The sequence below is a fragment of the Montipora capricornis genome, chromosome 14, assembly GCF_036669925.1.
Source record: "Montipora capricornis isolate CH-2021 chromosome 14, ASM3666992v2, whole genome shotgun sequence".
Taxonomy (NCBI): Eukaryota; Metazoa; Cnidaria; class Anthozoa; order Scleractinia; family Acroporidae; genus Montipora; species Montipora capricornis.
In genome coordinates this window covers 10,030,069-10,057,053 of record NC_090896.1, presented here as the reverse complement: position 1 = coordinate 10,057,053, position 26,985 = coordinate 10,030,069, and the positions used below count along the sequence as shown (strand labels likewise).

At 37.8% G+C, this 26,985-nt stretch overlaps 2 protein-coding genes across 9 annotated transcripts in view; one reads left to right on the top strand and one right to left on the bottom strand.

Moving 5' to 3' along the window:
• Nucleotides 1–26,985, top strand: part of LOC138033073 (fibrillin-2-like) — a 172,295-nt gene that overhangs the window by 140,361 nt on the left and 4,949 nt on the right. Inside the window, exons 1-8 of one of the 6 annotated variants that reach the window (XM_068880824.1) lie at nucleotides 7,313–7,356; nucleotides 7,704–7,792; nucleotides 20,305–20,567; nucleotides 21,867–21,981; nucleotides 23,730–23,849; nucleotides 24,025–24,144; nucleotides 24,325–24,444; nucleotides 24,923–25,042. In XM_068880824.1, the coding sequence (XP_068736925.1) occupies nucleotides 7,717–7,792; nucleotides 20,305–20,567; nucleotides 21,867–21,981; nucleotides 23,730–23,849; nucleotides 24,025–24,144; nucleotides 24,325–24,444; nucleotides 24,923–25,042 (934 nt within the window). In that variant the 5' untranslated portion in view covers nucleotides 7,313–7,356; nucleotides 7,704–7,716. Of the gene's footprint in view, nucleotides 1–7,312; nucleotides 7,357–7,616; nucleotides 7,793–20,304; nucleotides 20,568–21,866; nucleotides 21,982–23,729; nucleotides 23,850–24,024; nucleotides 24,145–24,324; nucleotides 24,445–24,627; nucleotides 24,748–24,922; nucleotides 25,043–26,985 lie in introns of those variants that run through there. The other 5 variants (XM_068880819.1, XM_068880821.1, XM_068880822.1 and 2 more) reach the window with 5 other exon arrangements.
• On the bottom strand, nucleotides 9,994–15,866 carry LOC138033075 (uncharacterized). Of its 3 annotated transcripts, XR_011128560.1 has the most exons (6): nucleotides 15,638–15,843; nucleotides 14,300–14,527; nucleotides 13,750–13,797; nucleotides 12,678–12,731; nucleotides 11,251–11,368; nucleotides 9,994–10,937 (listed from the first exon to the last, which is right to left on the bottom strand). XR_011128560.1 is itself a non-coding variant. In XM_068880827.1 (5 exons), exons 1-5 carry the CDS (start codon nucleotides 15,689–15,691, stop codon nucleotides 10,701–10,703), a joined length of 621 nt encoding a protein of 206 aa, XP_068736928.1. In that variant the 5' UTR covers nucleotides 15,692–15,858; the 3' UTR covers nucleotides 9,994–10,700. The 3 variants fall into 3 exon arrangements, 2 of the variants coding, with proteins under 2 accessions (XP_068736928.1, XP_068736929.1); XM_068880827.1 differs by lacking the exon at nucleotides 11,251–11,368 and having other exon boundaries at nucleotides 15,638–15,858; XM_068880828.1 differs by lacking the exons at nucleotides 11,251–11,368; nucleotides 13,750–13,797 and having other exon boundaries at nucleotides 15,638–15,866.

Below are 26,985 nucleotides of genomic sequence, written 5' to 3'. Positions count from 1 at the left end.
TTTCTTCTGTGAATTAAAGCGCATGCACAGAAGTACGTAGTTATTTGCTATTAGGGAGCGTAAGCAACGACAACGGCGACGGCAACAAGAACTTCACTAATTTGCATATTTAGTGAGCAAAAGCAATGCCTTCGCACGCTCTGCACGTGCATATTTTCACTTTTGTCCATTTCTTTGCCGTCGTCAGCAAAACAGCAACGAGAAATTACTGAAAATTGAGGTTTTATGAAGAACGTCAGCACTTGATCGGCATGAGAATAAATTTACGCTTCCTCCCCTAAATTAAGTACCGTTTCCACCAGTGTCATTTTTTAAGAACGACCACCCCCTTGTCATATTAAAAAAAGGTTGAAATAGTCACGAAACGATTATAGTGACGCGAATTTATAGTTTTGAGATGACGTTCTCGTTGCTAGTCGCCGTTTTCGTTGTTTAAGCTCCCTATTGTCATGTGATCATCTGAAGCTGTTTTTATGTTAAATTAGACTGCATTCTTCCTGTAACCGCCAGCTTGTCGGCGAACTGTGGGCTGTTTATAAGCAGTCATGTCCACTGATGTCTAGAAGAGACTGGTTGGATCGAACAACCCATTGTCTTCACTCCCGCGGTGAATCTTGGCCACTCTTGCGCTAAAGTTTCGTATACTCAGTGAAGTTATGGGTAAAAGCGGAACCTCCTTCCATATAAAGAGGCAAAAACTTTGAAAGTGGTTTTACAACATTGCCACATTGCTTTCCTCTCACTTTTGATAGTTTGTTCTGCTTTGCATGAAACAATAGATGCTCGATCCAATCTTTTCGATATCAGCAGTGGTCTCGACTCACTTCACCTGCGCTTCTTTCTGAAGTGGTTAGAAGTAGCTTTTATTCAGTGCTGACCGAAGGAATCGCCGCTTTGGAGTGAAAATAGGGAGCTTAAGCAACGACAACGGCGACGGCAACGAGAACGTCATCTCAAAATATAAATTCGCGTTATTGTAATCGCTTCGTTACTATTTCAACTTTTTTAATATGACGGGGGTGTGGTAGTTCCTAAAAAAATGACGCTCGCAAATTTGTGACGTTCTCGTTGCTGTCGCCGTTGTCGTTGCTTAAGCTCCCTAATAGGTGTACCCTGGGAACAAGAAAATTTTAAGAAACCAACCAATCCTGTTGCTGGTCACCAGTCCTCGCTTTGCGGACTTCTCCCACATATGATTTAGAATTACAAAGTGCTTTCGTAGTTGTGACACATTTCCAATTTGGCACGACTAGGCAACACGAATTGTTCTTAAATGTTTCATTTTAGGGGGAAAAGTCTGTCTTGTATCGTACTTGCCCTTGCAATTCAAATAATATCTTAAAACTTGCTAACAAAAAAGTTAACAGGGCCGTAGCCATTATGAGGTAAACCGAAGTATACTTTCCTCAGCTATGTTTTTAAACCGTGGTTCCGTTGTTGTCTGTAAAATGTACTCATCATAAACACCAAAAATATCTATGAAGATAATTTAACCATGGACATTGCCTCAGTCATAATTTTTTTTCTAGCTGTGAGCCTGGTTAACATATTTAGTAAATCTGTAGTTATTCATCTATTTTTTTTTTCTACCGGAGACTCATTAAAGTTAAAATTAGGCAGTACTTCCTCTTTCCTCAACATTATCAGGAGCCCAACCTAACCCTACAACTCCAATGCTATGTCTATGGAACGCCTAGGTCTATGTCATGTCTAGCTATGTAACGGCATTTACACATATCAAGCTACTTTTAGACGAGTTCTTAAAGTCCCTGTGACGCTATTTTTTAAACTGGTTTAACTTTTTTAGAGCACTGCCCATTTTAACATATTTGGATATCTTTCTCTAATTAATTTTACGGAGTATGTATAAGTAAACTAGAGAAATCATTTTAAGATTATTATGATGAATTTTTATCTCTGATGCTATCAAAGACAATAATAATTATTTATTCGTGTGAGCAGTAATTTTTAGTGTTAAGGGTTAAATTCTCAGTTTAGTGATTAGGGTTAAGCTCTCAGTTAGGTTTACACACTTATTTGAAACAGTTAGCATTTCAGGAGGTGTATGACAACTGCAGGCTGCCTACAAATCGCGCTGATAAACAGTGTTTAAGTATATAAAGAACCCATTTCAAATATCGCTGAGAAGCAGTATTTAAGTCTAAGCACCATTTTAAAACGGTTAGCTTTTACTGCGATTTACGGTTAGTCTGCAGTTTGCACGTGTCATACACTGCAAGCTAGGTAAGGGATCGGCACGCATTATAGTGATAATCAGATTGGAGTGATCACTTATTGGCAGTGTTTAGTCTAAAACAACCGCTGTCTTGGTTTTTGGGCTAAGAATATTGGCTCATGGTTGGTGGAAGTAAAGCATTCTTTCACATGTAGCATAAAGGGGTTTAGTTTGTAAAGAAGCTGTGTGCAGTGTCAGTGGGGAAGTGATATAAAGAAAAGGGTTTATCAACTGAGTTGACCACTGTAAAGAAATTTAAAAACTGACGTATGAAGTGTTAGCCCTTCTTCAGAGCTAAACCATTTTCTGTCTTTCACAAATAGAATTACTTTTCATAATGAAAAAACAGTGATATTCTTTAATCATTCCATTGGCAATACAGCTTGTATAATATACAATTTATAAATATCGGTCTCTCAGATTTTCAATTAAATAGAGCAGTATACAACTGGAAAGTAACTGCATCACAATTAAACGTAACAATGGTATTATTTGTACTGTTACAATATTAAGTTAATAAACAAGAATTTACTTTGAAAGGAAATTACTCATTTTGCAAAATGACCTGGTTACAAGATACATATAAAGGAAATGTCTTCGAAATGATCGAAAGTAAGATTATGTAGTAGCACTGCACAGTTTTAATGTTGTAGGAGAAATAAGTCTTTGGTCTTGGTTACTACTCGAGCATAATGGTTTTCGATCGAATTTAATTTTCCTAAAGGCATGTTGGGGTACAAGGGAGGCATTTTACCATCAATTCGATCTCTATCGAGAGACGAAGGACTATTGGAGCTGCCATTGCAATTGGTTGTTGGGCATTTTCCGTGCATAGAATGGATGTGTTGACAACTTTCTGGCTGATTTCTGCATAATTTCTTGAAACCACATTCCTGTAATTTGATTGACTCTATTCTTGGGAAAAAAACTTGAAACAGTTCCTGTTTTGGAACTACTTTCTTGTTTTTCATCTTGTGAAGAGTTCCTGTAACCCATCCCCTTCGAGTTATCATGTTGTTCCATTTTGTTAATTGTTAAAAAGAGTGCATGCAGGCATATTCATGATTGCATGCCCTCGATCATTTTAATGAACAAAACAAAAGACCAAACCTCCTGAGTATTATCACATGATCTGTATTGGAAAAACAAAATGTACAAGCTGAAAAGGTCTATTGCTTGTGTGGTCAAGTGGATTAAGGAGTAGGCAGCCGATTCAGAGGTAAGAAGCTCAAGATCAAGTTCTGGTGAGTACACAGAGAGGTTTTCACAAATATGTGTGCGTCTTGAATTATATGAAATGGGCATAAGTGGTATCCAAGGGTGGGAAAGAATGGGGGTATGGAGAAAGGGGTTTAGTAGAAAGGAAGAAAAGATGTCTGGTTTGGAAAAACCCAATCTTGTACCCAGAGCCCTCGGGCTTTTTGGTCAGCGGGTGAGCGCCCAGAGAGACTCTGGGATAATGGACTCCATTTTCCCAGAAAACGTGGGTTCCGGTCTTATTGCGCATGCTTAAGTTTAAACGGAAACAGAAAAGAGAAAACAGTACTGACAGTAGAAATAGCGTGTTTAAAGTGTTCGCGAAACAAAACTTTTGGCCTTACTCACCATAAAAGAAATTGGAGAAATGACTCCATTGAGGATACCTAAACTTAGAGCCAGGATTCGAGCTAGGATCCGATCCAGGATTCTAGCCAGGATTAAAGCTAAGTTGAGCTTTCTCCGCTATTTATTTTCGAATCTCTCGGTTAGGTTAGGTCTCGAATCGGTTAGGTTAGGTATATTTAGGTTGGTTCTAGTCTAGTTAGGTCTAGTTAGGGTTAGGGTAGGTCTCGGTTAGGTCTCGAATCCTGGCTCGGATCCTGCCTCGAATCCTGCCTCGAATCCTGGCTCGGATCCTGGCTTTATTGTTAGTTTATCTCGACTCCATTGGCTTGCTGTAAAAGCGAGTCAAGATAAAACTAATTATGACGCTTTCGGTAAGTGTATTTTTAGTGTTTCAGCGTGCAATCCATCATGCAGAATACCATAGTGCAAGCAACATGATCAACACATTTTTGTGGAAGCGACGCCAATGTCCTCTTCTACTACAATTTTATGTTTCCGTAATTCTGAATGACTTCGACAAGACCTTCTTTTACGGATTTCTCTCCAAAAAGACTGATGTAAAGTTTTCCCACGGTACTTTTGCAACAGTTTTTGGCAGCGTGGGAAAAAAGACAATTCAAACCTCGTCGTTTCATTATTTTTGGGATTTATATATTTCTGAGATAAAAAAAAAAACAAACAGCACTGAAACTAGTTTTAGATATTAAATCTCCCTCTAAATTCTGGGGTTTCCGACTTACTTACCGACTTCCTGTTGGACTGCCATTGTTATGCAAGCCACCAATCAAAAAAATATCCATGATCCCAGATTCTCTCTAGGCGCTCACCCGCTGACGAGGACTCTAGGTACGAGATTGGGAAAAATCCAAACCAAAAACAAAATTAAACCTCAACATAGCGACTAAAAATATACTATGGTGACTGATTGTTACACATGAAACTTGTCTTCTAATTTAGACACAACCGTTGTTTGTTTTATAATTTTTGCTGAGTCGGTGATGGAAATACTAATGAATTGACTCTGTACAAGTGTTTTGCTTTCGTTGAACAAGACAGTCGATGATTTTTAGATTTTTATTTCGAAATACTAGGGATAGTGTAGTTGCGTTTAAGGAATCTGTGGAAATAGACAATCATGTTTTGTGATTACATATAATTACTTAACTAAAGCTCTTGGATCACTGAGATGCAGTGTGCTTCTTTGCACCCCTCAGTTTTTCCGGGCCTGCTACGGCTCTGTATTGCCGATAGCAAATAGGCCTTATTACGGCTTTGGAAGCCATCTTGACGGGTAGGCAAACATGCATGTCCGAAATAACAGTGTTTGTGTATTGAAATCTGCGTTGAAATAGCTTGAGAAAACCTTCAATGTAGAAACATCTGTGAAATGGTAAAATTTAGTTGCTAACCAAAGGATTTTACTGGCAAAATTTGAAGGTCCTACGTGTTCTAGAAGTTGGCCAGCGAAATTTTAAATTTTGTCATACAGTTGCTTGATTATTTACGCTCATTCAGACATGTGTCTGTGGGAAAAAATTACAGACAAATGTAAAGGAAATTTAAGATTTTGCTGGGCAAGTTGCCGTGATAAGGTCTATTAAACGGATCACTAGTTCGCCTTCCCTTGACATTTATATCTATTGGCGTTTGCTGCGTTGTGTTTCATTCGACATTTAGATTCTCGTTTTTACGCCTTAAATTAGCACCAGGGATAATATTGTAATTAGAAGTGACTTGTTAAATATTTAACAATTATTCGCCGAAGGCGAGTTGAATATCAGTGAATAAAAAAAATCACCGATATCTACCCAGCCTGAGGTGAATAATTGTTTTTAGTATAACTAAAATTTGGTTTTATCAACGGAGTTGATAATGTAAATTGGCCACCGTACAGAGATTCTAAAAGCTGACGTTTCGAGCGTTAGCCCTTCGTCAGAGCCCTTCGTCCTTCGCTCTGACGAAGGGCTAACGCTCGAAACGTCAGCTTTTAGAATCTCTGTACGGTGGCCAATTTACATTATCAACTCCGTTGATAAAACCAAATTTTTGTATACTACTTCCCCACCGACGCAGCACCACAGTTTCTTTAGAAACTACCCCTTCATTCATTTAGTATAACTACATAGGCAATTCTTTGAAAAATTATGCATTTTCTCTAAAATAGCTTGACTAAAACGACTTGCGGCCTTTTTGAAAAACCGTGATTACCGAGTAATAATCACCTAATCGGCACCTATTTAAATGTCTCTCCACGTCATTAGTAAACTTTGTAAAATATTCTTCCCTAAGCGTTAATGGCTTTTCGTGGGATGTGTCAGAACGTTTCACATCGACTCAATGTCTCTTCTTCCCGCTGGGAACAAGAGGCATGGATTTTTTTACAAATACTTGCCAGCAACTCCAGTTCATCACCGCAATAAAATCTAAATGACACAGAAAACCCCTGGTAACTTCGATATAACGGAAGAAAGGTTCCCCCTCTCAAGAGGTTCCCTCTTGTCTAAGTTGATAAACTTCCTCTGACCGCCCGTATGAAAATGAAAACAATCATGTGATAATTTCTACACTGCAGTGAGGATAAAGTACAAAAAAAAAAACGATGCTATGTGGATAGACTTTCCTACTTAAAAATAGTAGCCACTCTATGAAATGGAGAAGAACTTCGGCTTTGCTTTGACAAAAGAAGCTAAATAGGTGAACTTTGCTCGGGGGCAATCCATTAGCGCAAGAACTTAGAGATTTCTTAATGTTAAATAAGAAGTTTCTTTTTTCCACTCGGTGAAATGGCTGGAAACGAGAGGCCTCGATTTTTTACATATACTTGCCAGCAACTTCAGTTCGTCACCGCAATACTGATTCTAAATGGCACTGAAAACCTCTGGTAAGGAATGCCTGAAGAAGTTAACAGAATTAAATTTTCTGTTCCATTTTATTCTGAGTCAAAAATTCCGACATTTTCAACGAGATTATAGTTAATACTGGCTCAGTTTATTTTATCATCCGATCATCAGCGACCTGGTATATCTTCAACTTTAAAAACATATGTGTAAAAAAAGTAAACACAGTTGTTTGCTTTGGAGACAAGAATTCAACTGTCGTATCAAAAAAAATCCATAATATTATGCCTCGGGTTCGAAGCTTTGCAAATTTGACTTTTTTTTCTGTAAGTGGGACGTGATGCGTGTGAGTGTTCTCGCGATTTCACGCCTCTGTGACACAGGCTATAGATGAGTACTCACAAAATGCAGGAGCAAATTCATAAGTTTTTTTGAGTTTTTAAAACTCGACAAAAATTACTTCATCAGAATCTTTGACGACGTCATTCTTTACTTTTTCTTGATTTCAAAAAGCATAGCTATTGACAAATTTCTGCCACAGAAGTTTAAAGTACTTGTTTAATAAGAGGTTTTCACGTGACGTCAACGCCATGCTGGTGGACGAAAACACAACACAAGATCTCTCATTAGCTTTAAATGTTCGTCCACCAGAAGTCGTATATTTCTCTATTGTTATTGGTGTCCTTAGGGGTTGCTTGAAAACGTTCTATCAGGGCCTCTAGTTTCGATGACCACTAAAAATTAGAACTTTACAGTAAACTTTATAAAAAATGATTCCCTTAGCCTTGGTTGCTTTTCATGGGATGAGTCAAAATGTTTCACATCGCCTCAATGTCTCTTCTAAAACTGTTTAACTTGTTATATTTTTAGCAAAATTGTTGAGGCGCCAAATAAATGTAGTACAGGAGAAAATCATTAATTAACTAAATTATCGACAGGTGTGATGATAATTAATTGTCAGTCCTCTGCTGCCCTTATTTAAAAATAAGAAATTATGTGATGTTGTCAGTTAATTGTTGCTACAGTAACTTTGCGGACATGGATTATTTTCTTCGGTGCTACATTCTGTATCCGTTGCTTTATTTTGGAGCATCTTACGCTTCTTATGAAGAAGGTAAGTGTTCTGTCGAATGACGCTTTTTTTAATATTATTATAGCATTTTAAACTGCGGTCACTTCAAAGGGGGATAACTCAAATGAGATATCACTGAGCTTAACAATGATGGATACGAGAACGTTATCTGTTAAGGATATCAAATCCCTTTAATGTAATAATTTCTCGACTACCCAGGGCCGTTCTGCATGGAAAGTGTATACTAGCATTCCAAGAATAAAATGGGTATCAACGGTGTCGATTTTTGGAGAGAAAATTGAAAATTTATTACCAAACTCTCGCGTCCTCCTCACAAGTGCACGTCATCGTCGAGTGGAAGCCGCCCATTTCGTACAACATGAACAAGATGAAAACATCGTGAAACACAAGTGAAGTTTTCGTCGCCGTAGCGGTAGTGGTTTCTTAAATTCCCTCTTTAAGCGCTCCCTAGTCTCTACAAGAAGGAAAACAATGGTGACGTTAGCACGTAGTGGAGGGATAGCTTATGCCATCACGACTTGGATTTTCTGGCGAACACGATTCCGTGTAAATACTTACAAACCGCATCGATTTTGACACGGTTTCTAAGTCATGAAACCTTGTCGATGTGGAACTTCGTTCGTGTGAATGTTGTCTTATTCTTATAGGATACTTAAGCACATTGCCATTGAACTACACGAACGAGATGAATAATCGCGAAAGACGTAATTACGACAGAGCAGAGTTATTATATATATAATATTTTGAGATGAAGTTTTCATCGACGTCGCTGTCGTGGATCTTAAAGTCCCTAAGTTCGATTTTGACTTTGGCTTAGAGTTCGATTTTGACTTTGGCTTAGAGAATAGCTTTGATGTTAACTTTAAGTTTCACGAAGTCAGGGTGTCAAGTGACAAATGACACTGGCAAAAAAATGGGAAAAAAATAGACATTTTCGTCTCAAAATAGGAACAAAATAGAAAACGTTCACTGGAAAACTCGAAAATTTACATACTATGTAAATAATATGTAAATAACATGTAAATCCATGAAAATTTACTGTAAAAGATAATTTACATGGTTTTTGGACTTTTACATGTTTTCAATAATCATGTAAATATCATGTAAATTTTTCGATTTGAACATGTAAATGTGAGACAAGATGCTGTAAATTCTGAAGACAAAACTTAAGGAGATCATGTAAATAACATGTAAATTGGAGGAAGAGGACACAGTTAAGATCCTGTAAATAACATGTAAATCAAAAAAGGGAGACTGTCAAGATCCCGTAAATAACATGTAAATCGTAGAGGGGAGACTGTCAAGATCCTGTAAATATGATGTAAATTGAAAAAGGGAGACTGTCAAGATCCTGTAAATAACATGGAAATTGAAAAAAGGAGACTGTCAAGATCCTGTAAATAACATGTAAATTGAAAAAAGGAGACTGTCAAGATCCTGTAAATAACATGTAAATTGAAAAAAGGAGACTGTCAAGATCCTGTAAATAACATGTAAATTGAAAAAAGGAGACTGTCAAGATCCTGTAAATAACATGGAAATCGAAAAAGGGAGACTGTCAAGATCCTGTAAATATGATGTAAATCGAAAAAGGGAGACTGTCAAGATCCTGTAAATAACATGTAAAACGAAAAAGGAAGACTGTCAAGATCCTGTAAATAACATGGAAATCGAAAAAGGGAGACTGTCAAGATGCTGTAAATATGATGTAAATCGAAAAAGGGAGACTGTCAAGATCTTGTAAATAACACATAAATCGAAAAGGAAAACTGAAAAGATCCTGTAAATATCATAGAAATTGGAAAAGGGAGCCTTTAAAGATCTTGTAACCATCAAGTAATCAAGAAAAGGGAGACTGCCAAGATATCGTAAAGATCATCTTATCTGATGAAAGAGGGCTCAAAAACAATAAAATGATTACCGCAGATAAATGTGTGAAAAAAGTCGTCCCTGGTACACTGTAGAAGGGTTATCCACCTCGTATCAAGCCAACCCAGGCAAAAGGATTTGTGATACATTTTTTTTGTATCAAATACAAAAAAAAAAAGAGTTTTAATAAACAAAACAACAAAGCTGCTTCAAGGGGAAGGCTGGTTGGCAAAATACAGCTTGGAAGTGAGGGTAATCCTTCTACAAGGAACAACTTTTCACCTTCTACATAGGCTCGCAGATAAAGGGGCTGTTGATAATGTAAGTTCCCCGAAAAAGAAATAAACTTGACATACTTCAAAGTCTTTTATTGTTGTAATATAGTCTAGTATAGTCTTTGTATTGCTGCATTAAAACCTGAATTAAATGTAATCTTGTACCAGCAAGATAATTTCTTAAAATAGGTATGGAAATTTTTAAAAATAATATTCTGAACTTTGGAATCAATTTTGAATAGCTATTGCACAAATATCTTCTAGTATCGTTTTTTCTTAACTAATTTTAAACCTAATATGTCTACAACTGGATTGATATCAACCGTAACAAGTATTACTCAATTTGTATCTTAAATAGTGTGTATTATTTTAAAATATAATAAAATAATTATATAAAAAATATATTTATTATTATTATTATTATCACTAAAGAAATGAGCAATGTATTGAGTCTTCATAATTATTGATGAAATATATATCTTAACATAATTTGTGTAAGGTCTGCAACCACAAATGGACTATTCACAGGAAATGCCTTGTAGTTTTAAAATCATCTGATTTTTCCTTTGAGCTCAAAGGGCTAGAGTGAGAGGAACAGTTTATAATGTGAGGGGGAAATGGGACTTTCAACATATTTTAAATTCGTATTTCTCAATTCTGGTTGCCATTTTAACAAGGAATTTTGCCAGTTACTGGCACAATACCTGTTTTGTAACTTCTGGCAGTTACAAGTCATGAGCAGAAATCCCCTCGTGTTTGTTGATCTTTGCCAAATTCACTTTTTACTAAATTACACTTTTTAAGTTACTGTGAGTGATCACTTCACTCTCATTTCTTGTTACAACTTTTCTTTCAAAGAGGACCCTTCCAAGGGACCTTAAAAGGTCATCTTTCGCTGAGTCCTTCATGCATGATACGCAATACCTCTTCAACAAGGGCTTTAGTTTTCTCAGAGTCACATCTGACACTTTTTTTGCCCTCAAGTAATGGAGAGCAACAACGATAGCTTGATCTCTATCAACCTGTTAAAAAAAGGTAATTCACTATTAGGTCAGCACGGTTCTAAATGAAAAATTCTGCGTGTATTTCTGGGATGTTTTCACCTGTAACAGGAAAGTATATTATCCAACCGGAAAATGGTCAAATTCGTCAACATGCTCTCCAGTGATTTTTCAGCTGTAATAGTTACTAGCAAGATTTGAGGCAGGTGTCTCAGGGAGACCCTGGAGTATTAATCACTCAAGACATTAAGCATAGCACTTTTTTCCCCTTTTCTATAATAGACACCTATAAGATGCTAGAGCTTCCTGAAAAAATTAAAAATAATGTACTTACAAAGCCTGACTCCAGCATCCTCAGTTCATCCACTTTGTTTGTCTGCACTTCACTTTCATTGTTACATGTACCTTTCTTTTCATCAATTACGCCAGAATCATTTCTTCTGATTCTTTGCCTTAAAGATGGAATATTGACAACATGTATAGTTTAGTATTTGATATCATATGAAAAGAAGGAAATAAATACAAAACCAATAATAATTTATATTGATACAATAAATTATCAAAATAATATTATTCTATTTTCATGTAAACTTTGAATTTACTTCTTTTTGTTGTTATCAATGTGAATAATGTGGCATAGTCCCCTAAAGTAATGTTTCACCTTCAAAGAAGTTTATAACACAGTCCCAAACATAGCGACTGTAAGAGCAACAAAGAAAATAATTTTAAGCTCCATGTAAAACCCATGAAATATGAACAGTTTTAGTGTTCACTTTTTGATTCCTAAGAAAACAAATGAGTATATCAAAGGATTTCTCATGTTTTTTTGGCTTCTAATAAAATCTTAAGCCCTGGTCAAAATTCTCTCCAAACTATCATCATCATTCACATGCTCAAATGGCCAAAGAAGTTTGTGATAGTTGATGATACTGTAGTTCACCGGCAGTCGCACATGCAAAGTCACGCGAGCAGCTAGTTCCAGGCTCTTTCAGCGTAAAAATGTGAACACTAAAATGGCTTCCCAAAGGCAGGGCCAGGCCTCATATTCCTCTATTAGTCGTAATTTTCAGTATTTTCTTTGTCATGATTATCATCTTGGATGTAAACACGAATTTTTGAAGCTGCAGCTGAGCCTCGCGAGGAACTTTTGGTGGCCATTTTAAATGAGCCCGCTGATGTTTGGGGAAAACAGCTGACCAGAAACTATCATGAACTATCATACGCGTGGTCAAACGAGGAAAACTATCATTGACTATCATGAAGAATTTGAACAAGCTCAAAATGAATGATAGTTGATGATAGTGTATAATAGTTGGTGGTCCAACAGAAGAGCGAGCTTCAACTATCATTGACTATCGTCAACAATCATGCGCCGTTTGACCAGGGCTTTAGCCACAGCTGTATACACTGTACATGTAGATGTTGTGGTTTAAAATTTTTCAAAGCAATCCAGTTTTGATTTTTCTTTGTTTAATTAATATTCCTTATCATAATCTGAAACAAAGGAAAATCAAAATTGAAATTGTGTTTAAAAAAACAATTCAACCAGGACAAAATTTGAACCTGTAACCTTAACGCTATAACAATGCCCTTTCTAAGTCTGAAACAAATGAAAATCAAAATTGAACTGGTGTACGTGTATAACAAAAATTCAAGCAGGAAAAAAAAATGAACCTGTAACCTAATAAAAATGAGTCCCAAAAGAGATCTATAGTGGTAAATTATATTACAGCAGTACTTTACAGGCAAAATAACAGTTACCTCAGTTTGCAAATCTACTTTCTGAACTTTAGTTGGTACATTGCCATTTGATTCCTAAAAATAAAAATAAATTGCCTCATGGTAAAGGAGTTTGAAAACAACATTAGATTTGCCAGTTAAGTCCTTACTCTTTATACATTATTAACCTCTTAAGTACTAAAAAAACAGGAGTGCCATACTAGGGAATATTGGCCCGAGGTCAAGTGATCGATCCAAACAAAACAACCAAGGGCCAATATTTTCCAGTACAGCCCCAAGCAAGTGAGGTTAGTAAGTTGTTAATTACAGTGTACATGGCAGCATTTCTTTGACAATCAGAAAATTCTCTGTTTGGAAAAGATAGGGCATTATTTTCAGGAAGGGGAGATGCAGCTTTAAGCCAGATGGAATGGAGCCTCTGAACATGCCAGTACCGGATAGCCTTCCCCCATCACAACAAACAGCCTAAAAACAGTTTTTGAGTGGCATAGCGGAGATGATGAATTCTTATCTAAAACCTAAAGTCAAAAGTAAATGAGGCAAGATAGACTTAATCATGGTGCCCAAGCTGTTTTTGAAACAACTCCTTTTGGATTTGAGCTTGAACAAGCCGTTTTCAGCCAGGGAAGTGTGTTGTTCACACAAGTTACTCACAAGGTTTATGACGGAAATGTAAGTTGAAGTCCAAACTGTAATTGTCCAAACTGTAATCAAGGACTCCTACTTATTGGGACACACATTAAAATTAAAAGTGTGAGTTACATGTAACTGTAATCCTCAGGTATATTCTACCCACGAGGACACAAGGTTAAAAGGACTGTAATCTTAAACACATCGCTGGCCACTGAGTGAAGCGACTAAATCATTGCATTTTACGGTGTTTGACCTTGAATAAGTTCGGGTCACGAGGTTCCCCTTCACAATCGCATATTCTCCTCAGTTATTTGAAGATCCAGAGTGTTGATCTGGCTGGGGTTCGAACCAGCGACCTCCTGCATGAGAGCCCAATGCTCAACCAACTGAGCCACCAGTGCACTGGGAATCATACACAATTTAGGTGTGGTAAAATCTGATATTATTTTTATTATCTGACCTCTGCTTTTCCTTTGCATGCTCTTTTCCTTGAGCTGTCCTTAGAGCACTAACAATAAAATGCCCAGAACAAAAAGAGAAAGAGTTTCATCACTAAACTGAAGGAATACATACTAGACCCCTCCTACATTTGTAACTTGAATATTGGTGTAAACATATATAGGAATAGCAATAATAAAATGAAAATAATATTAAAGACCTCATTACTCCATACTGAAGGTGCCAATTAAATGTTCAACATTTAAAAAAAATGCATGTATCATGCACAAGCACAAGAAAGATGTCATGTCCTACACTGTATTACACTAGTGCCTGTACAGCACATTCATACGGGTGTACATGTACATGTACATGTGTGCTTGATTCACAAGAGGATAAATTTACACCCGTCCACTTCGCCACACTGAGTTTCTCTAAACATGTGATGCCTGTGCATGAGCTCATCATAAGACTGAGAGTAGAGTTGTCATTATCTACATGTAAACTCTCAAGAGGTTATATATAACACTCATACCAAGTCTGAGAGGTTGAACTGGGAAATGTTATTTTACCTGCTTTTGGTAAGCACTTGGCTTCCTTGAAGAACACATAATGTTGCTTATGTGCTTCCTGCCCTTTGTTTTGTACAGAGTAACCTGGCCAGCACCTTCCACCTGATAAACCCCATAGAGGATTTTTATGTCTGCATCTAGCAAAATTGTATTGCAGAGTTCTAAATTAACTCTGCTGTCTTCTTCCGTTGTCCCAGGACAGGCCTTTAGCCCTCCTGATCCTTTCCACTTTCCAAAACAAAGCAAAAAAGGAAATAGAAAAAAAAACAAGGCATTATTTTGGATTTACTTTTCTCGGTCAATAAACAATGTACACCCAAGGGATTAAAAAACAAGAACATTTTAAACAATCGTCAATCTGATCATCATCCTCTTGCCCCTGACACACAAAATTATTACATGGGCAAGGCATGACAACTGCTTAGAAAAAAAAAAAACAACAATTGTTATATAAATGAATTTTTCCCCCAACAGTGTGCGCTCTCATTGGTTACTTCAAGGTCACATGGCATCTAACAATAAAACTGTTTCCTGCCAAAGGTCTCTGAGTCTGAGTCTGGACAATAGTGCAAAATCTATGATGTCAGAGGGTAACAGTGCACTGTAACCTGCAAATGTTGACCAACGACCGCCATTTCTGTTGCCGTTGCATGTTTTTCTTTTTGTGCTATGTAACAAATCACTTAATGACTGGTCCCTCAGGACACAGTTCATTTTGTTTCCCTCAAATTTCCATCTTTTCCTCGGCTGCACCTCGGGGAAACATTTAGATTCTCAGAAAACAAAATTAAATGTTTCCCAAGGGACCAGTCGTTAAATGCTTATTACTGACTATTCATTTTAAAGTGGTTACCCATAACAAAGAGTGTACTTTACATGTAGGACAAGTAAGCTTTAACAGGCAGATGGGCATTTAGTTAATTATTGGCTTGAGTAAACCTTCTACAAAATATTGGATGCCAAATTGCTGGCTGCCTTAAAAATTCAATTCCACATGACCAACATTGAGCTTGCTGGATGTCAATACTTTCAAATTCTTAGCATAACACCAAGCAACATATAACAATTATTTTAGAAGCAGTTTCTTGAACAATAATTACAATTACAAGACTCCCATATGAATAGCAAATATAGGTTGGTGTGCATAGCCACTAAATTGCAAACCCAGGGTCACTTTACGAAATAAAGCTTCATGTTTTGATACAATCGATCTTGATCAACTAGCCTTTCAGCTCCAATTAAGAGACAATTATGGAGAGTTCAGTGTCTACTGTAAAAGAAGAGCCGGTTACAACATTTAAAGCACAACACAATGTGACAAAAAACAAATTACCTTACCTCAAAAGAAACACAAGGCATCGGAGTAATCGAACTGGTTTTCAATTGAGCCATATTTCCTCGATGTTAGCGAGAGTTATCCTGACGGAGATCGACGGCCATTAAAAAGCAGATTTTTGCGCCAAAAATAACCCGCTGTGATTATAGAGGCGCGGTTACAGAGTTAAGCGAGCCCACACTGTCTCTGACAGCGTTTGGTTTTTTGAGCTTGCAACGTGTGAATACTCTAATCTATCGCTGTGACAGAAAAATTAATTGCAATTGTCATTACAAGGGGCATAGTCCATTCTATTACTTTCTCTGCGTCGATTCACAACACGTGTGATTCATGAAATAGTCGATGAAATACAACATGGTGGATAAAATCAATTCCAGTCTTTACCTAAACCGTGAGATATTACCCTGGATGCCACGGATGCCACAGGTTTTTTTTTTCTCTCTTAGATTAAGAGCAGCGACTCGCGACTCGCAACTCGCTATTCTGTCGCTCTAAGAGAGAAAAAACCTCGAGCATCCAACTGTCAAACGTCATAGAGCGTCAGACGAAACAAATTTCCCACAGCCTGAGTAATCCTGAGCCATTTCAGATGCCACATTGTTCATTTATTTTGTCCCTTGCTCCATTATTTGCATGGTTCAAGTATCAACATCCCTTTAATCGGCTCAGTTTTTTTATTATTTCGCCAATGAGAAATCCACAATTGTTCCAGGTAATTAAAGTTGAAGCTGTATTTTGTAACGGAGAGAGGTTTGGTTTCAAGAGCCCTCCCTTTCTCATAAACTATTCCTCATTTTCAAATTTGTGTCTCCCATAAAATGACCATTACATTATACTCTCTACTGGAAAATTTACATGATTTACTTGTTCGAACATCAGTGAAGAAAGTCTCGTGAAAATTTTATTAACATGGTTTTTGAAACCTTACTTTTTGAAAACTCCACTTCCATGTCATTTACATGCTCTTCAACTTGAACTTCCGAAAGAATGATTTTCAGTCACTATTTACAGTTAATTTACATGATCAACTGAAGCATGAAAGTTTCATGGAAATTCGATTTACAGGATTGTAACAATTTACATGTTATTTACAGGATATTTTAAACCCATTTACATGATTAACATACTGTAAATTCATTTGAAACAATCTAAATGTTATTTACATGTTCCTCAATTTATACTTCAAGAACATGACCATGTCAATTACTATTTACAGGTTATTTACCTAATTCACTCCAACATGTAAATACCTTGTAAATCTTAGTTTACGGAACTTAACGTGTAAATTGTAATTTACAAAACATGTAAATCCAAATTTACACTTTGGAAACTGGATTTACATGTGCCTGTAAATTTTCAAGTTTTCCAGTGCGTTCCATCAACTCTACTCCTCTTAACAAAGCCAACAACAGCTCTGTTTCACAACCCAATGCCTTATTTAATATCTAACAGACAAGATGGCAGGCATCCTTCATAGAAACAAGTGCTAAAACGTTTTACCAAGGGAAACTTGTCCTTCACCTTCCAAATTCACGCTTAATATTTTTGGGCTATTTTAGCAGACTGGGTAACCTTAGCTTTGCTCTTATTCTTGGCATTGTTTGTCGTTGACGACATGGCCTTGTCCAACACGCTTATGCCGATTTTCAGTTTACCAATGTCCTCTTTTGTCCTATTTTCTCTAAGTAGTTCATTGGATTCACTTTAGAAGCTGAATTAAATTTTCTTATGTTCAAAAGTTTATTCAAAGCTACGTCTTGTCCCTTTTGGTCATAAGGGGAACACGTTAAGTATATCCGAACAATTATACCTTGTGTAAACAAGAGTTTGGTTGTAATGGTTACCACTCTAACAGCTATCAGAAAACGTATAAGGCTGAAAAATATTTGAACTTTTTTCGAATAAAACATTGCTATAAAGACAAAGATACAACTGTCTCTAAAGAGATGGCATACCACAACTCAGTATTGCTCAAAAACAAAAGGGATGAATTCAGATTGAATTACTAGCTTCCTTAATTCCACATAGCAGCTGCACAAGCTTGCAAATGACCTCCCAGACTTATTTGCATGCTACCAAAAACATCGAAAAAGTGTGGACACAAGTTTCAAAAGGTTATTATTCAAACACGACTTAAAATTCTCCGTGTTTTTTTTTGTTGTTGTTGTTGTTGTTTTGAAGAATTTACCAATTTTATTGAAATTTTTATCTACAACATTTCAAAATGTTCCCCTGCACTAGGTAAAATCCTCCAAAAAAGGGAAAAATTAGGAATTTCTTGAAAAAATAGGAGAAAATTGGAAGCAGGCCAAAAAAGAGAAAAAGGTAGGAGAAATAAGAACTTGACGCCCTGTGGCAGCACTCGTATCAAGGTTCACTGTGCCGGTTAATTAAGCTCAAATTCGACTGAATTTTAATTATTGAAGGTTCGTCATTACTAGATTTAAACTCTTGAAATAGTTGGACCGAGAGTTAAATCAAGAGTGCGTTCGATTGACCGTATTCCGGAAGGGGAATACTTGGAATAGAAGTTAGAAATCCTTCGCTTTTACGGAGATTCGCATTAAAATTGTCAAACACCTGCTAAAATGATATTTTTAACATTCCTTTATAATCCTTGTTGCTTCAAAACGCCAGACATACTGTTTTAAATCATCGCTCCACGTATTCTTATTCCGGAATAGGATCAATCGAACACACCCTTGGCTACGGCTGCTTTATTTTTTGGAGCCTGCATGCCTACGGGTTTGCCGGAACCTAATTAGACACCTCCATCACCGAATTTTTCGGGGACATACTGCAAACCGTAAACCGCGGTTTGCGGTTAGTCGTTTGCCGTTAGAAGTTAGCTTGATTTTGAACTTCAGCAAGCCGTTCCTGTTATGCACATCGGCGCCGCCATCTTGGAGTTTTCTTGCTACAACTGCTTTCAAATCAAACAGCTCAAATTCTCCGAAAACTCATATTTGGTCTTCAAAATTTAACCCAATAGATAGCAAACACATGTAACAACATAACTGATATGGTCAAACGCGAAGTCTGATTAATCTCTGGCTGTAAAACCCTGCCGTAAATCAGTTACCGCAAGAACGGTGTCTTGAAGTTAAAACTCGAACGGCAGAGGCCAGGACAAGATCACGTTATTTCCCGAGGCTTGCGGTTAGCGGTACTGCCCGAAAAATTCGTTGCCTAAGGGGTCTCTAATGGTGTTTGCTCCACCAAAATCGACCCTCTCTATTTATGTAAAGTAACGTATGTTGGTTGCTCAAAATAAACTTCAGGGAACTGAATTCTTAAAAGATCCCATCTTGTCTAAGTTGATAAACTTCCTGTGACCGCGAGTATGAAAATTAAAACAATCGTGTCATAAGTTCTCGGGCGTAATCCATAAGGGCAAAAATTGCAGCAAGAACGTTTCGATCTCTTAACATTAAAGTTTCTCTTTTCCGCTCGGTGAAATGACATCCTCCCATATCCGCTGGAAACGAGAGGCATGGACTTTTTACAAAGACTTGCCAGCAACTCCAGTTCGTCACCACAATAAAGTGGCACAGAAAACCTCTGGTAACTTCGATATAACGGAAGAAAGAATGCCTGGGGAGGTTATTAACAGAATTAAATTTTCTGTTCCATTTGATTCTGAGTAAAAAATGGCGACATTTTCATCCATATTATGTGGTCCATCTTTAACTTTAAAAAAGTGATTTATATGTCTAAAACAAGTAAAGACAAGTGTTTTCTTTGGAGATTAGAATTAAAATTTCGAGTTAAAAAAAATCCACAGTACTATACCTCGGGTTCGAAGCTTTGCAATTTTTTTTTTTTTTTTTGCAAATGGGACGTGATGTGTGTAAGTATTTTTCGGGATTTAATGCGTCTGTGACGAAGGCTATAGGTCAGTAACCATAAATCACAAAATGGAGGATCAAATTCATACGTTTTTTTGAGTTTTTAAAATCTCGACAAAAATTACTTCATCGCGGTGTTTCCATAGCAATCCGTACTCTACAACTTATTCATGCATTCGGCATTGACCGATCAGAAACGCGTGATTCTGTTGAATGTACAATAAATGTGGTTTTTAAAAACAAATTTACTCGGGAAAGGGTTGACTGAAGGAATAATCAGAGATAACGGCTCCCCTTGATGATGAGAACCTGCTTTAAGTAGTTTTCATAACTGTAATGATCCAAATCTTAACAAAGATCTCGGGGCAGTTGGTGGCAGTTCAAATATATGTCTTCCTTATATTTAGTATCTTTATGGCATCCGCTACGGGGTTTATTACGTACCCAAATAGCTGTCAGTTGGTTTGATAGCTGAATCGATGAAGCAGCGTACCAGTTTAGCAGAGTTTAGCAGTTCGATTCACGTTCAAGGCAAAACTTTTTAGTAAAGTAGACAAAACGAAGGGGCAGCCATTTTGATATTTAGCGGTGTTGCTATAATCACCCTCTGCGGGGTGATTAAAACCTACGACATATGACACCAACCTCGAAAAATCAGAACGCGAGAATCTCTCTAATGACTTCTGCAATCATGGTAAAACGTGCGTTTTCCATTTTTCTTACATTAAAAAAATCCCACAATACCTACCTCGCTCGTATTACGCCTCCCCAAACGTTGCGACATCAAAGCAAAAGATTCATTAACGATTCTTTTTGTGCAGGCTCTTGTCGTGCGCTCATGTTTCAGCCTTCTCTTTCCGTTGCAAACGGACGTTTAAAGAATCATACAATAAAGAGTTATGAAGTACACAATATGCATGAATGCGAATGGATTTGTTACCAAGAACATGACTGCGTCAGCGTCAACTTCGAGACTAAAGCGAACCCAGATGGAAAACATAGATGTGAGCTGAACAATTCTACTCACGCTGAACACGGTAAAGATTTGATCAACGACGAAGATTACATTTATCGAGGAACGGAGGTGAGACATTCAGTTTAATTCACTCATGTGACACAAATACAGCCGTGTTAACATGGAATATCTGTTTTTAGTATTTGCTTAAACTGTGGAAAGCGTTGAAGGCGCGCTGTGATTGGCTCCTCAAACTCCGAATATCCTTTGCTATTCACCTCCGACCAAACCGCGCGGGATTTGCGGTCGGAAAATATTATAATCGTTGCAGGAATAACTGCATGAGCTATGTGCAGATGTCGCTGGCTAGCTAGTGTTGGATATTTACCTCTTTTTGGTTCTGTGTCTGTGGCTGGTGGTAAAGCTTCGCAGCTTGGTAAATATCCACCAGTAGCCACTCCCAATTCGGTACCCTGGTCCCAGAGGTTTTTCTTGAGCTTTGAGAAAGCCGCGAAGTAGCAAAGACGAGTCGCGAGTCTCTTACTCGCCGCTTCGCGACTCTCTCACGGCGCAAGAAAAGCCTCTGGGACCAGGGTACCCCTTCAGTAAATAGTTGTTAATTTACCTTTGTTTGCTTTTGGCCTTAATTATGTGTGATACCTGCATTGGCATTTGGGTTAATGTTTGCATTTATGAAATAAGTGCATCAATGTATTGGAGGTGCCCGTTATAGATGACAGAGAGAAGAAGGGAGAAGAAGGAAGAAGTGGTTGTCGCACTTATCTTGACAATTTAAGCAATTTTCTCTTTTATTACACATAACATGAGAATTTCATTCCATAAAGCTCATTAGAACAAATCTATACGCTTTGTTTTCACATGTGGAAAAGGCTTATACAGCCAATCAGAATAGCGCACAGCTATTTCACATGTGGAAGTATAACCAATCAACGATAGGGTAAAGGCGTTTCCATGCCAATCACTCGTGCATCTCATGCAAATCGTACTTTGTTGTTGAATTAAATTAAATTTGCATTTGGTTCTATTGTTAGTGAGTTTTTGTTTCTAATTTGCGTTCAGAAAACTATTTTAATAAAAATTCTCGTCTTATGTGTAATAAACAGTTCACGGCATAGAAAGTGCTTTGTACGGGGTTTTATTCCCTCGTTGTTGGTGTCAAAAACCCTCACTCGCTCCTTCCTCGCTTGTTCGGGTTTTTGACACAAACAACTCGTGAATAAAACCCCGTACAAAGCACTTTCTATGACGTAAACAATATATATACAACTGAAGCTAATATACTTGTTATACATATGCTCAATAAGGCGGGCATTTTGATTGGTTCTCACCTATGATCTATTAATTACCGTTACTTTTACACTTCACCATACAAATGACAGTGATATATATTTTCTTTTTCTTGTTCAGAACGCCTGTGGTAAATCTCGGTGTAAAAACGGTGGAACATGTCAATCCGGTTTTACACAGAAAAGATATCGCTGTTTATGTCCTCATGGATTTAATGGTGACCTCTGCAACGAAGGTACGGATAATGATAATTTTTTTTACAAAGTGCGCCTAACCCACCCTCCACGCAAAAAATACGCAAATACGCAATTTCGTTCCCAGGACTGGGAATGAGAAGGTCCTGGGAATGAGGTTCTCTAAAGCCTGATTTTCACTAGCGACGCAAGCACAACCGTGTTTAATTCACCATAAAAACGGGCCTGGCGCAAGCATAAGTACAAGCGCAAGTATCAAAATTTATCCACTTCTTTGTGCTTGGGTTATGATTGCGTTCGCTTGCGTTTTGTGAAAACGGGACGCCACTCAAGCACAGCACAAGCTGTGATGCTCACATATCTCCCGGATTGACCCTAATTAGATGCACGACGATTTCAATAAGCGTCACGAAGTATCCCCTTGCACTTCTCGCCAACTTCAACATCACTCGTGTCTCGGAATAAGACAATGAACGTCACAAAGTATCTCCCAAATGCTGCTCAATAAAAAGTAAAGATTAACTGCTGCATTTACCCAAAGCTAAAAATAACGCTAACGCTAACTTTTTCACTTACCTTGCTGTTGAAAATAGGTAGCAAATGCTTAGCCTTACAGTGAGGACACTCGAACCATGAACACTTGATATTTGTTTGTACATTTTTTTAGTGACTATAGAATGTGGTCTCGTCCTTTTGACAAGAGTATTTAATGTTTTTACACTTACAAAATGTTAAACATGTAACACTATACATCATAAGAAGAGGCTTTATTTCTTAGTCGTTGAAAAAAAAAATTTAGACAAAAATGTCAAGTGTTCATGGTTGAAGTGTCCTTACTGTAAAGGGAAACTTCATGTTGGACGTTAAAATTGAGCGTGCGTCTAATAAGAGTCAATTCTGGACACAATAAACACCAGATGTATATATCTAGACGAATTGCAGACGAAATCATCCTAAACGAGTTATTCTTCTCTAGTATAAATTCGGCCGTTTATATATATATATTTACAAATTATCAGACAAAGTATCTTATTTTGCCCAAGTTCGTCGCAGACGGATGACCCATTTCTAGGAATATTGCATCTCTAGTATAAATTCACCCAAAAGGTTAAGATCCCATCTAAAAATTTGAGCCTTACGAAATGTTCTGTTAATTGGTTTCAGCCTCGTGGCTCCGAGAGTAACTTAATGGATGCCAAAGAATCGAACGGCGTGCCAGTTTAAAGTTTAATAGCCTGGTATCTAGCCTGTAATTGTCTTTGAATCGTTCACTTTATCTTATCCAAAACATACACATTTGGGACCACCTGGTCCAAAACAAAGGGATGTTAGTTGAAAACGTCTCTATCAGGCAAATTTAATCTATTTGAACTTGCAGACAATTTGGAGCTTCTTTCAGAAATACGATCGATATAGGATTCGTCAAAGCAACAAAGTTAATGAGTGATCTCAATTGTTGGGTTGCCTGTGTATAATTATTGATTCGCAAATAAAAGTTCCCGGATATTATTATGTTAATTGACGATTTACATCTGGTGTCACGGCGGCCATGTTGGTGTACAGAACAATTCAGTAAAATGCAAGATTTTTGAGGTCATTTTCTATTGTTTTGTACACCAGCTTGGCCGTCTCATCACGCGGATGTAAACTAAGAATAGATAATTTAATCTAATTCCATCTCCATCATCATTTATTTCAAGATCGAGACCGGAACTATAAAAGACGCAATCTCACTGAAAGAGCTTGAATAACTAACTATTGATTTTTCCCGATGTTTAACTTGTTCCAGACGTTGACGAGTGTTCGTCTGAAAACGAGTGTCACGTGAATGCCAAATGTAGGAATACCAAAGGATCTTACAAATGCACTTGCAAAAAAGGATTTACCGGAGACGGAAGAAACTGCTCAGGTAAAGTCAAAAAGGTGTAACGAAAGTATTATCGCGACTGTTGCTTACAGTTTTGTTTTGCACGCCTTTTGTATCCGTCACTCACGTGCTGTTTTAGCACTTACCCACCTTGTTGTCGTGCTTTGTTTGAAAGAGTAGTCCTCGAGTTCCCGTTGTTATGTTCATTTGGTTCCAGACATTGACGAGTGTTCATCCGAAAACAACTGTCTCGTGAATGCCACCTGTACCAATATCATAGGATCTTACAATTGCACTTGCAAAAAAGGATATGGAGGAGACGGAGGAGGTTGCCCAGGTAAAGTCCAGTCTAATAAAGGAATTATCACGACGGATGCTGACAGGTTTCTTTTGCACTCCTTGAGTGAACGTTAGTCAAGTGATGTTTTCGCACACACAGACCTTGTTGTCGTCGCCATGTTGCTTTGTTTGAAATTAAAGTCCTCAAGTTCGTTTTTAAATTTCCATTTGGTTGCAGACATCAACGAGTGTTCGTCTGAAAACGAGTGTCACGTGAATGCCACATGTGCGAATTCCAAAGGATCTTACAATTGCACTTGCAAAGAAGGATATGAAGGAGACGGAAGAAACTGCTCAGGTAAAGTCAAAAAGGTGTAACGAAGGTATTAACGCGACTGATGCTTACAGTTTTGTTTTGCACGCCTTGCATGCCGTTAGTCACGTGATGTTTTCGCACACAAAGACCTTGTTGTCGTCGCCATGTTGCTTTGTTTGAAATTGAAGTCCTCAAGTTCGTTTTTAAATTTTCATTTGGTTCCAGACATCAACGAGTGTTCGTCTGAAAACGAATGTCACGTGAATGCCACATGTGCGAATACCAAAGGATCTTACAATTGCACTTGCAAAGAAGGATATGAAGGAGACGGAAGAAACTGCTCAGGTAAAGTCAAAAAGGTGTAACGAAGGTATTAACGCGACTGATGCTTACAGTTTTGTTTTGCAGGCCTTGCATGCCCGTTAGTCACGTGATGTTTTCGCATACACCGACCTTGTTGACGTGACTTGTTTAAAAGTGCAGTCCTCGAGTTCCCTTTGTTTTGTTCATTTGGTTCCAGACATTGACGAGTGTTCATCTGAAAACAACTGTCACGTGAATGCCACCTGTAAAAATATCATAGGATCTTACAATTGCACTTGCAAAAAAGGATATGCAGGAGACGGAAGAAACTGCTCAGGTAAAGTCCAGTCTAATGATTGAGGGTAGAATCGCGACTGATGCAGACAGTTTTGTTTGGCACGCCTTGCTTGCCCATTAGTCACGTGATGTTTTGGCACACGTCGATCTTGTGGTCGTCGCCATGTTGTATTGCTTGGCACAAGAGGCTACGGGTAGTCTACACTTTGCTTGAGGGAATTTTAGCCGATTTCCTTTCAAATTCACAGTATTTTAGTGATTCTTTTTATTGCTACAATAGCTTTGTCAGTATCCAGTTCAATTCCGAAGTCCAAAGTCTAAAGTCCAAATTCCGTGACCCAACCTTGTGGTTAGAATGGTTGTTCACATCTAAAACTGTTGTTAACGGCGTTGACTCCATCAAAACCAGTAAACAGATGTTTGCTTTACAAGTTTCCATGATGGTATTTAAAAATACTTCACAACAATCAGCAGCCCCGGAACCTGGACACCAAAATTTCCAGTTGAACCTGGACAAATGTGAATTATAATGACAAGCCATTCTGTCCTCATCGAAAGGTTCAGACTTATTTTATACTTAACAATTTTATGATTTAACATCCCATCGTGGGGATCAAGGGTACGACTCAAATAATCGGCCTACTCATTGTCTTACCTCGGGATCCATTGGGTCGGAAAAGTCTGAAAAGATACTCCCGATACGAAGAACTCATGACACGTTCATAATCATTCCAGATTACAGAACAAAATTTAATCTCGTTACAGCAAGGAACATGAGCACCATAACCCGACAGACTAGCGTCAAAAGTCAAAATTGCATTACACGAGACGTGTATTAATCGGGTTACCGTTAAATGCATCTACATGCCCTACGCAGGATTTCAATTCTTGTAAAACGCCTCCGGGAGTAGAAAGCGCGTCATTCCACGAACGCCTTAGTTGAAGGAAAAAGTACATTTGTCTTGTGATCAAGCGGGCAATTGGGCCAAAGCAACAGTGAGGGAAATGACGAACCCAGAATCTGACTAGCTACGTCTCTAACTCGAAGGTTAGGAAAATCATTTTTAGCCTGGTCAAAACAGACTTCAACTTCACAATCTTTTTCTCTCGCCAATCTGACGGGGTTCCCAACAGGACTTGTACTTCCAACCAGAATTCTGAAGGTGAGACCTGACCAATGAAGAAGCAGATGTCGCATCGGTAAGAGATCTGCGAGCAAAAATGCTACCGTCAATATACCAAATAGCAAAAACACCGAGTGATCTCCAACTTGCAACGAATGGACTAAACATTCTAGTGAGTAGATAGGAAGCCGATCATAAACCAAAAGGCAAAACTCTGAAAACAAAATACCTAACGACTCCCGAGAATCTCCATGAAACACCCAGATATTTCAGAAAATTACTATTAATGTCCACACGATGATAACCAGACTCTAAATCAAACGAAAAAATAACAAAAAAATTCTTGACACATTGCAGCATGCAGCAAGGGGAGGCCGGAGGAAAACCATGATATTTTAACTTGAATTTCGGAACAAACTGATTAGCTGACCCACTAAGTTCCGAGACCAAACGTAACTTGCCGCCTGAAACTATAGAAAGAGGAAGGGGAAGGTCCTGGAGACGAGGTTCGCAAAAACCTTGGCTCGGTTGTTCAAAAGCCGATTAACGCTATAACCCCAGATTACAATTAACCAAGGAGTTCATTTCTCTTCTGCAAAATGCTGTTCAACGTTGTTATTCGGCAAAACTTTACATTGGTGTCATGGAGTTAGAAACTTGGCAGAATTTTCCGGAGTATGCTAATCTTATTCTACATGCCAGAACTTTTTAGAGTTATACTGGTCAGTCAACATTAGTCAGCGATACCAAAAATAGATATGTTGTAATGTACAAAAAATTGAGTTGATTTAGAAACTTCTAGAAAAAAAAATAACGAAAAACTGTATTAACCGCCTTAGTTCAAACGGTAGTAGTGGTT